General features: G+C 38.8%; 1 protein-coding gene across 1 annotated transcript; it reads right to left on the reverse strand.

The window, feature by feature from the left end:
• Positions 1–14,207: 14,207 nt before the first annotated feature.
• On the reverse strand, positions 14,208–15,140 carry OR4X1 (olfactory receptor family 4 subfamily X member 1). The gene has a single exon (XM_077767496.1). The coding sequence runs from the start codon at positions 15,135–15,137 to the stop codon at positions 14,208–14,210; it is 930 nt and encodes a 309-aa protein (XP_077623622.1). The 5' UTR covers positions 15,138–15,140.
• Positions 15,141–16,785: the final 1,645 nt, after the last annotated feature.

Genomic DNA, 16,785 nt, shown 5'->3' on the forward strand with positions numbered 1-16,785 from the left:
GCCTACAAGAAACTCACCTCAGACCTAAAGATGCATACAGACTGAAAGTGAAGGGATGGAAAAATATGCAAATGGAAATGAAAAAAAAAAAAAGCCAGGGAGGCATACCATTGCCAGACAAAATAGACTTTAACACAATGACTGTAACAAGAGACAAAGAAGGATATTACATAATGATAAAGGGATCAATCCAACAAGAGGGTACAACAATTTTAACTATTTACACACCCATCACTGGAACACCTAAATACATAAAGCAAATATTAACAGACATAAGGAGAGAAATTGACACTAATACAATATAATATGGAACTTCAATACTCTACTTACATTAATGGAAAGATCATTCAGACAGATAATCAATAAGGAAAGAGTTGTGTCTTTGACACATTGGACCAGATGGACATAATAGATATATACAGAACATTCCATCCCCAAACAACAGGATACACATCTTTTTAAGTACACAGGGAACATTCTCCAGAATAAATCATATATTAGGCCATAAAACAAGACAATAAATTTAATCAGATTGAAATCATACTATGTATCTTTTCCAACCAAAACACTATGAAACTAAAACAAATCACAAGAGAAGAAAAAACACAAAAGCCTAGAGACTAAACAACATTATACTAAACAACCAGTGGAGCAGACAAATGAAAATGACACCACAATAGTCCAAAGTCTCTGGGACACAGTGAAAGAAGTTCTAAGAGGGAAGTATATAGCAATACAGCTCTACATCAAGAAACAAAAAAAAACTCAAATAAATAATCTAACCTTACACCTGAGGGAACTAGAAAAATAAGAACAAATAACACCCAAGGTGAGTAGAAGACAGGAAAATCAGAGCAGAAATAAATGACATAGAGACTTAAAAAAAAGAAAAAAGAAAAAGACAATGAGACCAAGAGCTGGTTCTTTGAAAGATAAACAAAACCGACAAACCCTTAGACAGACTCATCAAAAACAAAACAAAACAAAACAAAACAGAAAGGACCCGAATAAATAAAATCAGAAAGAAGAGAGGAGAAGCAACAACTGACACTACAGAAATATAAATGATTATAAGAGAATACTATGAAAGATTATATGCCAACAAACTGGACAATCTAGAAAAAATTAATAAATATCTAGAAATATACAATCTTATAAAACTGTATCAAGAAGAAATAGAAAAATTGGAACAGACCAGTTGTAAGTAAAAAAAATGAATTGGAAATCAAAAACTACCAAAAAATAAAAGTCCAGAGTCAGATGGATTCACAGGTAAATTCTACCAAATATTTAAAGAAGAGTTAATATCTATTCTCCTATTATTTCAAAAAATATGAGGCCAAAATTACCCTGATACCAAAACCAGACAAAGACACCACATAAAAAAAAAATAAAACTATAGACCAACATCCCTGATTAACACAGATGCAAAATATTAGCAAACCAAGTCTGACAATATATTAAAAAGATCATTCACCACAATCAGGTGGGATTTATTCCTGGGATGCAGAGATGGTTCAATATTTGCAAAACAATCAACATCATACACCACATCAACAATCAAAGGATAAAAATCATATTATCAACTCAATAGACACCAGAAAAGCATCTGGCAAAATTCAACATCCATTCATGATTAAACACACACACACACACACACACACACACACACACACACACACACCTCTCAGCAAAATAGGGATAGAAGGAATATATCTCAATATAATAAAGGCCATTTATGAAAATCCCACAACTACATCATATTCAATTGTGAAAAACTGAGAAATTACCCTCTAAGGTCAGAAACAAGACAAAGATGTCCACTCTCGCCACTTTTATTCAATATATAATGAGAAGTCCTAGCTACAGTAATTAGACAAGTAAAAGAAATAAGAAGCATCCATATTGGTAAAGAAGAAGTTAAACTATCACTATTTGCAGACAACATGATACTATGCATACAAAATCCTAAAGACTTCACCAAAAAACTACTGTAAGTAACAAACAAATTCAGTAAAGTGTAAGGATACAAAATTAGTACCCAGAAATCAGTAGCATTTCCACACACTAACAACGAAGTTGCAGAAATAAATAAAATGGTATTTTAAAAATACCATTTACAATTGGACTCGAAAGAATAAAATACCTTAAACAACGTTTAAGAATAAACTTAAACAACAAAGTAAAAGACCTGTACTCTAAAAACTATACAACACTGGTGAAAGAAATTTAAGATGACAAAAGCAAATGGAGAGATATTCCATGCTCATGGATTGGAAGAATTAATATTGGTAAAATGTCCATATTACTCAAAACAATCTACAGATTCAATGCACTCCCTATCAAAATACCAATGCATTTTTCACAGAACTAGAACAAATAATTCTAAAATTTATGTGGAACCACAAGAGACCCTGAATAGCCAAAGCAATCCTGAGAAAGAACAATGAAGCTAGAAGTATCACATTTTCAGGTTATAATAATACATACTACAAAGCTCTAGTAATCAAAACAGCATGGTACTGAAACAGAAAGAGACACATAGATCAATAGAACAGAATAGAGAGCCCAGAAATAAACCCATAGCTATATGGTCAATTAACCTACAATAAAGGAGGCAAGAATATACAATGGAGAAAAGACGGACTTTTCAATAAATGGTACTGGGAAAACTGGACAGCTATGTGCAAAAGAATGAAACTGGACTAGTTTCTAACACAATACACAAAAATAAATTCTGAATGGATTATAGACTTAGACCTGAGATCTGAAACCATAAAAATCCTAGAAAAGTACACAGGCAGTAATTTCTCTGACATTGACACTTTTCTAGATATGTCTCCTAAGGCAACATATCTTTTTCCTAAGAAAAGCAGAAATAAACTAATGGGACTACATCAAAATAAAAAGCATTTGCTGGCCACTTGGGTGGCTCAGCCAGTTGAGCATCCAACTCTAGATCTCAGCTCAGTTCTTGATCTGTAGGTCATGAGTTCAAGCCCCACACTGAACTCTGCACTGGATGTGAAGCGTACTTAAAAAAAAAACGTATTTGTACAGTGAAAGAAACCATCAACAAACAAACAAAACCCTACTGAATGGAAGAAGACATTTGCAAATGATATATCCAAAAGGGGTTAATAGTAAAGAACTTCTACAACTCAACACCAAAAAAACCAAACAATCTAATTAAAAAACAAGCAGAGGAACTGAATAGACATTTTTCCAAAGAACACATACAAATGGCCAATAGATACAGGAAAAGATGCTCAGCATCACTAATCATCAGGAAAATGCAAATCACAAGCACCATGAGATATTACCTCACACATGTTAAAACAGCTAAAATAAAAAAGATAATAAACAATAAGTGTTGGCAAAGACGTGGAGAAAAAGGAATTCTCATGGACTGTTGGTGAAAATGTAAATTGGTACAGCCACTATGAAACAGTATGGGGATTCCTCAAAAAAGTAAAAATAGAAATACCATTTGATGTAATAATTCCACTATTGGTGATTTACCCAGGGAAAATGAAAACACTAACTCAAAAAGATACAGGCACCCCTGTGTTTATGGTAGAATTATTTATAATAGCCAAGACATGGAAGCAACCTTAAGTGCCCATCAATAGATGAATGGATAAGGAAAATGTGATATACATAGAATATTACACAACCATAAAAAAGGATGAAATCATGCCATTTGAGACAACATGGATGGACCTAGAGGGTACTAGCCTAAGTGAAATAAGTTAGACCAAGAAAGACAAAAACCATATGACTCTACTCATAAATTGAATCTAAAACAAAATTAATTAATTAATTAATTAATTAATTAATTAATTAAAAAAAGCAGAATCAGAACTATAAATACAGAAAACTAATGGTTGTCAGATGGGAAGGGGGTAGGGGGTTGGGCAAAAATGAGTGAAAGGGAGAGGGAGAACAGGCCTCCAGTTACGGAATGAGTAAGTCACAGGAATAAAAGGCAGAGCCTAAGGAATTACAGTCAAGGATATTGTAATAACAATGTAATGGGACAGAGAGTAGCTATACTTGCAGTGAACATAGCTTAATCTGTAAACTTGTCAAATCACTAAGTTGTACACCTGAAACAAATATAACATTGTGTGTCAACTATACTCAAATAAAAAATTAATTAATAATCCTAATATTATAATAATGCTATATGGTAACTACACACACAGTGAGCATTGTGTCAGATACAGAATTGTTGATTTACTGTGTTGTACACCTAAAGCTAATGTAACACTGTATGTCCACTATTCTTCAACAAAAAAGAAGTTCAGGGGGAAAAAAAAGAATAGAAAGCATGAAAGATGATTCAAATTTAAAGAAATAAAGGTAAAAACTCCCCCTCCAAAAAACGTTTAAAAAGATAAGGATACCTGTCAGTTTCTCTGTGTTCCATTACTCCTGGGACACACTGTCATCATGACATTTATGACATTTTGCTCTAATTGTCCATTTACATATTTACTCTCCCCAGTAGACTGTGAGGTGCTTGATCACAAAGCTCCTGACCACTAGTGTCTCAATAGTGTTCAAGATCTGCACATAGTATGCCTTCACATAGTATACAATATGTTCACCTAGAATGCATTCAGTGTGTGATTGTAAAATAAAGGAACAAATAAATATCTGCTGGGTCTACCACAGAATGTCCAATAAATGAACTCCTGCCCCTTCCCACAAAACATATTCTTCTGGCAACTTTCTATCCCAGTTGATGCAACAACTATGCCATTCTGAATGGCCAGCCTAAAAATCTTGGAGTCATCCTTGATTCCTCTTTTCTCACATCTCACACCTAATCAGTTAAGACTCATTTTGTTATTATCTTCACGATGTGATGACAATCTACTTCTACCATGTCCACAGCTTCCTCCTTGTCCTGAGCCACAACCACCTCTCCCTTTAGCTGGTTTCTTTAATTCTCCTCCATCCCTAGTCAGCTCTCCTGGTGACAGCTGTTGCACTCTCTCCAAGCCCTTCCATTCAGAGTAAAATCCAGGACGTCTCACACACAGGGTCCTGCACGGTCCCATCCCTACTGCCTCTATGACCTCATCTCCTTCCATTTTCCCCCTTGTTCCCTCCTTTCAAGAACACTGGCCTCTGTAATATTCGTCAAACACATCAGGCATGCTGTCACCTTGGGATCTTTGCTATGGGCTTCCTTCTGCCCGGAATATTCTTTCCCTGGATATTTATTGGTGAACTCCTTCACATCCCCGAAGTCTTTGTGCATATAACTTTCTCAAGGCAGCTATTTGATCATTCTATTTAAAACTGCAATGTCAGTTGAACATCCGACTTCGGCTCAGGTCATGATCTCACAGTTCCTAGGCTTGAACCCCATGTCGGACTCTGTGCTGACAGCTCAGAACCTGGATTCTGTTTCAGATTCTGTGTCTTCCTCTCTCTCTCTGCCCCTCCCCTGATGGCTCTGTCTCTCTCTCTCTCTCCAAAAAACAAACAAAAAACAGTTAAAAAATTTTTAATTGCAATGTCTCAACTCTCCCAATCTTCCTTACCCTGTTCTGCTTTTTCTTCTTTCTATAGCACATATTACTATCAAACATACTATATAATTTATTATAGTTATGTTTTATCATCTGTCTCCTCTACTAGAATATGAGTTTCATGATGCAGGGCTTATTGTCTGTTTGGTTCTCTGATATATCCCAAGTGCTTAGGAGATACCTGGCACTTGGTAGATGATAAATTGATATTTTTTCATTACACAAATAAATAAATGAAGGCTATGGAGGTCAAAATTATGGTAACAACCCATACATGTGTAGGACTTTACAACTGTACATAATCTTATTTCACTGACTGATATTAACGGACACTAATATGGGCCAGACTCAGATTTAGCTCCTTGCGTATATTATCTCAAATCAACACAACTACCTTTGAAAAAATATTTTAGGGGCACCTGGGTGGCTCAGTCAGTTAGGCTTCCGACTTTAGCTTAGGTCATGATCTCACGGTTTGTGGGTTCGAGCCCCACGTGGGGCTTTGTGCTGAGAGCTCAGAGCCTGGAGCCTGCTTCAGATTCTGTGTCTCCCTCTCTCTCTGCCCCTCCCCCACTTGTACTCTGTCTCTCTCAAAAATAAATAAACATTTTACAAAAAAAAAAGAAAGAAGATGCATTTTATTTATTCCTTCATTTTACATGGGCAGGGTCTAAAACTCACGGTTATTTTCTCAGGGTCACACATTGTCATAACTAACACCCATAACCCCCTCTTTATGCCATAGCTAAAATACCATCTGTGGAAAGCACTTTGTTATCTAGAAACTGTGAAGTCCCATGTGCATGTCTACCCTGGAACATGTATAGTGTTGTAACACAGACCAAAGGCAGACCTGGAAAATTTATTCTCCCCTCCCTTCTATTCAAGAGCTTCTGCTCTGACCCAGACTCTCCCAGAGAAAATCATCATCATTACTGTATTTCACTTTCGTGATTTGTATTATAAAGTAATAAAATAATACATGGCTTATGTTATTTAATCCTCAAAACATGCTTATGTATTTACTATTCTTTGCCCCATTTTACAAATAAGGAAAGTGAGGCTCAGAGAGATTAAGTAATACGCCCAAGTTTGTACTCATTAGAGATACTTTGGAAAGTAGAGAAAATACAATGAACTCGTTAATATTACTGTGAATTTCTTTGGGTTGTTTCCTTTCAATTATGTAAATGTTTTTTATAAATTTTAATGTATACATAATTCTATATTCAGCTTTCACTTTTTTTCCCCTTAACACTTCATTTAAGTGTCTCCCCAGGATGATATTCTCCAAAAGATATCATATGGTGCTTATAAAAAAGCACCATAATTTATTTAACCATTTCTTTACTTATAAGCTTTTGTGTTAATTCCCTATTTGTAGTATACTAAATGACTTTTTTGGTAAATGTCTAGACAATTTTCCTTAAAATTTAGGGTCCATATAGAATCTCATGCAGCATGAAGACATGGCCACTTGTTCCTCTAGAAATTAGAGAAGATGCTGATAAAACAGTCATTAAGTCCCGACCCCAATGACTCTTCTCCAACCTGAACATCTTCAAACACCTCAGCCCCTCCTCCAAGGACTCCTTTCTGTCCTGGTTTCTTCCTCTCTCTACTGAGTCCCTCATGCCATCCTTACGCCATCAACACATAGTTGGACCTCATAGTCAGTGAAGACAGGATGTGTGTGCTACACCCTTCATTCCCTAGCCTCATACTACTGAAAAACTTCAGAGAGTCACATTGGACTTAACTTTGCCCAAAGCAGGTTACGTGACACTATGAAAAAAAGCACTGGTCTAGAAGCCAAAAGACAGATCTCAGTTTCGGCCCCAGCTCTGTCTCACTGGTGGCTGAGTGAGCTCAAACAATAGCCTCCCTCTGCTTGGTGCTCGATTTCCCCACCTAGACATAAGACAGCTGGATTAAGTGCTGTGATTCTATGCCGGAAAGGTAGAAACACACCAAAAAAGTTCATTTATAGGATAATAATAATCAGTATTTGAGGAGTTAAAAAAAACAACTAGAAAGCAAGTAAGTAGCTTTCCATCATTGCTAATTCCTTTCCCTGTTTTGCCTGAGGTCTGCATTACATATTTTCCATGCTCTACCCTGAATATGATCCCTCACCAGTTTTCAGAGTCATTGTCTTGAAAGGGAAAGGAAATTTGCAATGCAACCTAGAAACATTTCTGTTTTAAAAGATTAAAATATAAATAAGTCTTTTAAGAGTTCTTTAAGCTTCAGGTGTCAGAGGATTCATTTATGGGGAAGAACACCTTGTCAGGTGGGCCTGTGCTTTGGGAAAAGGTTCCAAGACAGCACCTCAGTGAAATACACTCTGGAATTGCTCTAATTTCCAAAAAGTTAAGTGGCATCAGGGACCACATACCAGGAGAGCCCATTTGAAAGGCTGGGAAAGCCAGCCAGCTCTGTCAATTCTGATCCCTCCACTCTTCTATGCTGCGAGAAGTCCCACCACCATTATTCGGGCATTCATATGGCAAGCCTTTATGTAATAGAGGATTTGCATGGAGGCATTCTCTGAGCTTGAAGTTCCCACAAGCAGAGGGAACAGTAACCCTAGTGGTATAACATGTACTTGCATTTATCGAACAGGGTTGTATGCCAGACCCTGTACACAGCACTTTATACATTTTTTAATGTTTAGTTTTGAGGTGGGGAGGGGCAGACAGAGAAGGAGATACAGAATCCAAAGCTGTCAGCACAGAGCCCGATGAGGGGCTTGAACCCACAAGCCGTGAAATCATGACCTGAGCCAAAGTTGGATGTTTAACTGACAGAGCCACCCAGGTGCCCCCCAAAGCACTTTAAAGGCATTATCTCACTTAACCACCGCAACATCACTCTGAGAAACTACTGTGATTGTTCCTATTTTTTCAAATGAGGAAAATGGAGATTAGAGCAAATGAGTGACTCGGCCATATCCTCGCACTAGTAATTACGGGAGAGCCAGCAATGCAACCCAAGGTCCTAGGTCAAAGCTACCTTCTTAGTCACTATACAACACTCCTGCCTGGGGAAATGGGGGCATCTAAGCACCCAAAGAAGACATGTCCTCAGCCAGCTAAAGGGTAAACAAGAAAATGGCCAAAGGAGAAGGATTCTAGAGATGCCACGAGAACCTGAAAAAGATACATATATATCAACTCATACTTGGTGCATTTGAAGGCAGAATCTGAAAAATAGCTACTATGCAGCAGGACTGTCATCTGGACATTGGGAACAAAACAGAGAGAGCAAATCCAGTGAGGATATCTGTTTTCTGTAAGGATCTTTGATCAGTTCAGGTTTATTCCAGCCAGAGAGTCACCTAATAACCAAGATTCCATGACAACTGACCTTAGTGAGTCCCTTCTCCTCAGTGGAACAGTAGATGTCAAGAAGGCTGGCTAGAAAAGTGAAAGGCTACAGTAAACTTTTAAGCACAGAAGGTTTAGGAAAGCTCACAGGGAATCACCCCAGCCAAAGCCATTGCCAGACTTTAGCACCTCTGCTTTGGAAGCCATAGCACATTCATGGTTAGGAAGAGCACCTTGAGGCTTGCTAATGAGACCCCAGGGAAACTGCATCCCAATTAGAGGAGTGGGCCATAGAGACAGCCAATCCCTTTGTCACATCAACTTAGTGGCACAGACAAACTTCAGAGGCCAAGGGAGCCACTGTTTTCATCCTGACTTTGGATTTTTATGGTGAATCATCCTGAATTCATTGATTCAATAGTAGTTACTAAGCAGTTACCATATATGGCATCTATTTAGAGAAGTATTTAATATAATATATATTACATATAAATATATAAATATAAATAGGCAGTATTAAATATGAACTGATCTATGTTTTCTATTGTTTTTTTAAATAACAGGGACAAGTTTGACTTAAACTAGCCCTTTGACTTTTGTCTGATGTTAACACAGCATTTTGAAAAGTAGTTCTATCCTGTGAGGAGGGTAAGACAGACAAGGGCAATGTAATAGGGGTGCTTAAAAGCATGAATCAAGGAATCAAGCTGCTTTGTTTAAAGACTGTCTTTGCCAGCTGAAGGATATATAACCTTTAAGAAGTGGCCTAACATCTCAGGTATGCTACTTACTCNCTCAAGTCATGATCCCAGTGTTGTGGGATTGAGCCCCATGTAAGTGCATGAGATTTTTTCTCTCTCTCTCTGCCACTTGTGGTCTCTCTCTCTCATTCTGTCTCTATCTAAAACACACACACAAACACACACACATAAGCACTGGGTGGGTGCCATATGTAAGAGATGAATCACTGGGTTCTACTCCTGAAGCCAATGCTACACTGGATGTTAATTAACTTGAGAAGAAAATAAATAATAATTAAAAATTAAATAAATAAAATCAGGAAAAACATAGATCTGAAACATATGAACCACCTTAACCTAAGTGATTTTGGTAAAGCATGACACCTCAAAACTGAATACACACTCTTTCAAGCATACGTGGTACATTCACCAAGATAGACCTTATGACAGGCCATGAAAGAAGTTTCAATAAATGCGAAAAGAATGATGTCATTCAAAATGGAATTAAATTAGAAATCAGTAACAAGAAAATATCAAGGAAAGAAAATAACTATTTGGAAAGTGAACTATGTACTTTAATCCATTAGTCAAAGACAAACTCACTTTTAAAAATTAGAATACATTTTAACTAAATAATAATAAAAATATGTGAGAAATTTTATAGGACACAGCAAAAGCATTGCTTAATGAACCTTAACAGTTTTAAATTCTTATATTAAAAGTGAAAAAAGCTGGGGGGCACCTGGGTGGCTCAATCAGTTAAGTGTCCAACTTCAGCTTAGGTCATGATCTCACGGAGTGTGAGTTCAAGCCCCACGTCAGGCTCTGTGCTACAGAGCCTGGAGCCTGCTTCAGATTTTGTGTCTTCCTCTCTCTCTGTCTCTCCCCACTCATACTCTGTCTCTCTAACTCTCTCTCAAAAATAAATAAACATTAAGAAAATGTTTTCACTGGAAAGGTATAAAATCTATGAACTAAGTCTATACCTTGAGAGAGAAAAGAAAAAATTAGCAAATTTAAATACAGTCAAAGTAGAAGGAAAGAAGAAATATAATAGATATTAATCCCATAGGAAACAAAAACATAAAAAATTTGATAAAAGCTATACAATGATTCTGTGAACATATCAAGAAAACTAATAAATTCCTAAATAGGCTGCTGAATTAAAAAGAAAAAAAAGACAAAAACAGAGGAAGTACTTTTTTTTTCTGAGAGAGAAAGATAGCATGAACAGGGGAGGGTCAGAGAGAGAGGGAGGCATAGAAACCGAAACAGGCTCCAGGCTCTGAGCTAGCTGTCAGCACAGAGCCAGATGCAGAGCTCGAACCCATGAACCATGAGATTATGACCTGAGCCGAAGTCGGCTGCCCAACAGACTGAGCCACCCAGGCACCCACAAATTTTTAATTTGGGGAAGGAAATGATTAGCACACATATTCTGTAGAAAATAAAGGATAATAAGAGAATATTATGAATAACCTTAAGTTTTAATATTGTTGATCTAAGGTCATCAAATTCTACAACTTAGGTTAAAAGTGTAAATCCCTAAAAAAATATATACCATTTATATAACTGACCCAAAATGAAACAGAAAATTTGAATAGCCCTGTATCTGTTTTAAAAAATTGAATTCACATTTTACAAAACATTACACACACCAAAACAGTTCCAAGCCAAGATAAATTCACTGGTTTCATCAAACAATTAAAGGAGAAATAACACTGAATTTACACAAATGTTTTAAAAACTAGAAGAGAAAACGTACCAAGTTATTTATGAGAGCAGCATAACTCTACCACCAAAACCAGATAAAAAAATTTTTTAAAAAGAACATCACAGATAAACATCATGCATGAACATAGAGGCAAAAAATCCTCAGTAAAGCATATTTCAATCAAATGCAGGAATGTATGCAAGGGACTAATAGATCATGACCAAGTGGAGAGTTGTTTATCTTAGGAAAACAAGGTTGTTTCAATATTCAAAAATCACAGAGGCGGTTCAAGACCGCAACACGGGAAGATCCTGAACTCACCTCTAAAGCATTCTGGACTCTGAAACAGTTGATAAACAACTTATGTAGATAAAACATCAAGGACTTTGGTCTTCCAAAGCCCTCTTTGACCTCCAGTTTCCTCCACTGCAGGATGAACATTGTATCACATAAGGGGCAGCATTCTCCTGAGATTTAATTTTAGGAAATTTATTTGTGAGTTCTCAATTCCTATAGTTTTTGGACTCCTATTTCTCATTTTCCAATCTGTACGGTATTCTCAAGAATGGTGCCATTTTCAGCATTGTCACTAGAAAAAAAATCTTTCTTTGGCCGACATATTGAGTTTGGATCCCATGCATTAGGTAATTCTCTCAGCTCAATGCCTATGTTTTGCCTGATGAGAAGAGGAGTCTTGGCTGACCGAAGCATCATATCTTCCTGCTTCCAGATCTGGCATCTCAGGCAGTGGTGTTCTGTGGACTCAGAAATACCTGTGAATACTCATAAGGCAATTCTACACAGTTTTAAAAAACACTTTTTATTTACTCTGAAGTGATTCCAAAAGGAAATACTTGACAATAAGGAGATTTTTCAGCCCTCAGATTTGGAATTCAGAGACTTGGAATGGAGTTTTGTTCTGATGATCTTTAAAGAGAGGCAGAGGAATGCACCCAGAGAGCAAAGGCTTAGGTCAGGTAGACCAGGGTTTGAACTCAGGCTGTGTGACCTTGATCACAATATTGATCTTCCCAAAATTCAGTCTCTCCACCTCACCAGAGTGTTTTAGGATTAAATGAGATAGAATATGTGAAATCTCTTGGTTAATAGTAAAATATATACATACACATATGCTCCTTGTTTATTTATAAATATTCTCAGAAACGATATCAAGAGTCATTATTTGTCTTCAGTGATATAACATTGCTATCTCACCTAAATAATTGAAAAGAGAGATATAACAACCATTTTTATATCTGAAGCACTAATGACTTCCAGAAATTTAATTGACCAAATGTTTATTGAGTTTTACTACATGTCACTTACAAAAGATTCAAAGGTAATTACAATTCAAGCCATATTCTCAAGATAGTGACAGTCAGGGGTGAGGGGGGTAAAGCCCTGAAATACAGTAAAGTAGTAAAGGCTTTAAAGGACTCTAGCTGAGTGCTGTGGGTACTAAAAAAAAAAAAAAAAAAAAAGGCAAAGGACATATCTGAATAGGATCATCATGGAAACTTCCTAAAGGTAGAAGCATTTTAGATGGGTATTGGAAGGTAGGTAGGATGTTAACAGGTAGAGAAAGGAAAACTATTTTAGGTGGAAGGCACATGGCAATGAGTATTCAGGAAACAGTGAGCTCTACCGAAGTGTCACTGAAAATAAGTAAAGAACATTAAGAGAAGGTCATGCCTTAAAGGTGTTGCATGTCAAGAAGGAGTTCATGGTTGACTCTGAAGGCAATGAGGAGTCACTGAAAATTTTTGAGGGAAAATAAGATAAAATAAGAGAATTAATTCCAAGTGATTAATCTGAAAGCATATGGGGAAATTATCTGCTGTGAATGAGGGTCACAGTTGGGGTTATAGTTTGCAGGCATATGGTCTGACTCAAAAAAAGAGGATTAAAATATCATGGGACAAAACGGTGTGGACACAAGGGCAGTTAAACTATTAATCAACAGGAAGCCCCAGAATGAAGACTGGGATGGAGTGGGGGGCTCACAGATGGAGGAACGACAAGGTAATATGGTGGTATAGGAGAGCAGGTTATCAGGGTGCTTAGTGGGAATGGCCAAGAAGCACAAGAAGTCAAGAGACTGAAGACGGAGAAAATAAAGAGGCCAAACAGCCAAAGGTGTGAGGAGAAATCAAGAGAAAAAGAAGGACAGACAGGTATGAACAGAAAAGAATATTAGACACTAAAATGTTACTGATAGATTAAAAATAAAGCTTGTGCCTACATGTAGGTTTCATTGTCTAGTACTTTCAAGTCACCTAAAATCTCCTGTGGTTCCGTTTGATTCTTTGAAAACATGAGCTTAATGCTAATATGAGCTCATGTGAATCTGCTGGCAAGAGTCAGATGCCTTCTGCTCTGTGGACTAGACCCTTCTAGGTCAGACCTGACTAGAACCCACTGGGAAAATCTTTAGTTTATCAAGTTAACAGAATTTCTAAGTATCTAAGTGACTTCTACTTTTCTCCCTACCTTCCTCCTTCCCAAATCCAAAGGTTCAGACTCTTCCAACACAAAAGACACATGGCCACTGATCCCCAAGACATCCCTCCTTCTCTTCCACCAACTTCTTTGTTATTCCCAGAAAGACCCCAGTTTTCTGGAAGAGTTCATTCTCTTAAAACCAGTCACGCTGCCTCAAGGTCACTGTCACATGTGGAAGTGCAGCATTAGAAAACCCCTGCCAGACTTCATTCTAGAGCCTTCTTCAATCCTGTCCAATCCCATAAAGACGAAGAACTAAAATTTAAAGAAAACGGTGATAGGCTGAAGGCCAGCCCATAAATTAAACGTAGAGGCAGAGTGAAATCTGCCCCAAATTCCCATCCCTTGCTCCTCTTATTTTCCCTAACTAAATCATCTATTTCTCTTGCCAAATCACTTTCCTCCGCATCAGTCTCCTCATGGCGTTTTTCACTTCAGCATTCCTGAAGGAGTAAATGATGGGGTTTAAGAGAGGTGTGACCACTGTGTAAAACACAGCGACTATCTTGTCTGCAGGGAAGGTGACACAGGGTCTCATGTAGACAAAGGAACAGGGTATGAAGAACAGGCCCACAACTGCAACATGAGAGGCGCAGGTGGACAGAGCCTTGCGCCGACCCTCTGAGGTCTGGGTCCTCAGGGAGTGCAGGATGATGACGTAGGAAGCAAGCAGTACCGTGAAGCTGATCACTGAAATGGAGCCACCGTTGGCGATGATTAACACACCAATGAGGAAGGTGTCTGAGCAGGCCAGCTTCAGCACAGGGTGGACATCACAGAAGTAGTGGTCAAGGACCTTGGGGCCACAGAAGGGCAGCTGGAAAATAAGGAATGTTTGCCCAACAGAATGCAGCAAGCCCCCACCCCATGCTGCCCCCACCAGGAGGCCACGTGTACGCCGGCTCATGATGACAGTGTAGTGCAGGGGCTTGCAGATGGCCACATAACGGTCATAGGCCATCACTGTCAGGAGAAAGATCTCAGTGCCACCAAAGAAATGGAGGAAAAAGATCTGTGTGATGCAGCCTTTGACGGAAATGGTTTTCCTTTCGATAAAAGAGTCAAGGATGAGCTTGGGGGCTGTGACAGAGCAGTAACAGATCTCCACTAAGGACAAGTAGCTGAGGAAGAAATACATGGGGGAGGTGAGCCCTTTGTCGGCCATGATCGTCACCACAATGAGGCTGTTACCCAGCACAATGGCCGTGTACATGAGGAGAAACATCACAGAAACGGTCTTCTGCACACCTGGATTGAGGGAAAACCCCAAGAGAATGAGTTCAGTCACATTGTTTGTAGTTGCCATGTTTTAAAGCCTAGCAGACTGGAATCAAGAAATCAAAGAACTCTCCTTCAATAATTAGAAAAATCCTCCTCAGGCCTTGAGGACAACTGTCATTCTCCTCCTTGGGCTTCTCCAAAACATGTTCTCCTTGAGACAAGTGGACAAAACAACATCATCAAATGCTTGATATTGGTCCCCAAATAGGATTTTGTAATAACGCTGCCTGGAAGTGTTTTTCGCTAACCCAGGCACATACATTAGCTAGTGAATTCTCACAACAAAAACGAGAGGATATTTTATACAGAAAAAAAATTGAGCCTCAGAGATTCAGTCACTACTTGAAGGCTTCACAGCTCATGTCTGACCTGAGATCTGAATCTTTCAAGACTTAGCAGCTTCCACTACATCTTATGCTCCTGAAGTGGGCCTTACACTGATTGCATCATTTAGATTTCAGATTAGTCTTGAGTCTTAACACCCTCGTATGGAACCAACTTTTCACAGTGGGCACTAGACCTTCTCAAACTCAATGATCCCACAACCTGTGGAACTAACCAGCCTCCCCAACAGGTATTTTTAAAAGTTGGAAGGGGAAAGGACAGTCCCCAACTTCAACCACTGCCCATAAAGGGAGAGATGGAGAAGGGAGGTGTGAGTCACTTGTAGACTGCCTCAATAGCCCTGGGGCCAAATGGCTAAGAAACAGTTCCAGGGTCACTTAAGTCCCGCTTCCTAACAGCCTGGTGTACCAGCTCGCTAAGTCAGGGCCTCAGAGCACAGCGAGTCCACACAGGGAAAGATGCTGAGGTGAGTACCAGGACTGTCACTCCAAGCAAAGCATGTTAGGGAGACCCCGATACGCACTGCAGAGAGCTCTGGAGATGGACAGAGGGGGAGCAGACATAGACGACCCATGATCATGGCCTCTGCAGCGGCATTCCTGCAGGGAGAAACAAGCCCTCCACGACAGCCCTCCACATGTGGGACAGTGGCTGTGGCACAGGTGACATGAACACAGAGCATGGAGTCAGAGGACCTGTGTACAATCCTAGCACGGCTGCTTTCCAGCTGTGTGACATTAAACATGCACGAAAACCCCTCTGAGCCTGTAATTTTCATCTGAGAAACAGAAATAATACTATCTTTCCACAGTGCTGTTTTGAGCACTGCACTCAAAACTATGAGCTCTCAAGTTCAAAAGCAAATAATGATAGTGTTAAGAGTGTCAGAATAGAATTGAGGGTGCTTGTCAGTGCGGCATGATGGGGACACAGTAAGGGCCCTCCTTCACAAGGCAGGCCCTGCCACCCACCTTTGCGTGTGTAGACTTGCAGCAGGTTGGGTTCTGATTTATGCATCTCACAGCTATACTATGTAACAGTGGCCTTTGTAAGGAAACAAGACTGAATATGCTAAGTGACATGCTAAGCCTGTCACAAAAAAGGCATAAGGCTTCTTTTTTGCACAAAAAAATAGAAATGCTGTGTGAGTTTACTTTTACGAGGTCCCTAGGGTACTAAGTTCATAGACAGAGATGGTAGAATGGCAGTCGCCAGGGGTTGGGGACGGGATGTGGAGTTAATGGGTACAGAGCTTCAGGTTGGACCAATGGAGGCACAACAATGTGAATGTGCTTTAATACCATGGAACTGTGTTCTTAAATAATGGC

The sequence above is a fragment of the Crocuta crocuta genome, unplaced genomic scaffold (genome assembly GCF_008692635.1).
Source record: "Crocuta crocuta isolate KB4526 unplaced genomic scaffold, BGI_CrCroc_1.0 scaffold330, whole genome shotgun sequence".
Classification (NCBI taxonomy): Eukaryota; Metazoa; Chordata; class Mammalia; order Carnivora; family Hyaenidae; genus Crocuta; species Crocuta crocuta.

Bases quoted from the DNA above. Each gene is read 5' to 3' on its own strand.
- OR4X1 (XM_077767496.1), bottom strand. From the start codon at position 15,137: ATGGCAACTACAAACAATGTGACTGAACTCATTCTCTTGGGGTTTTCC.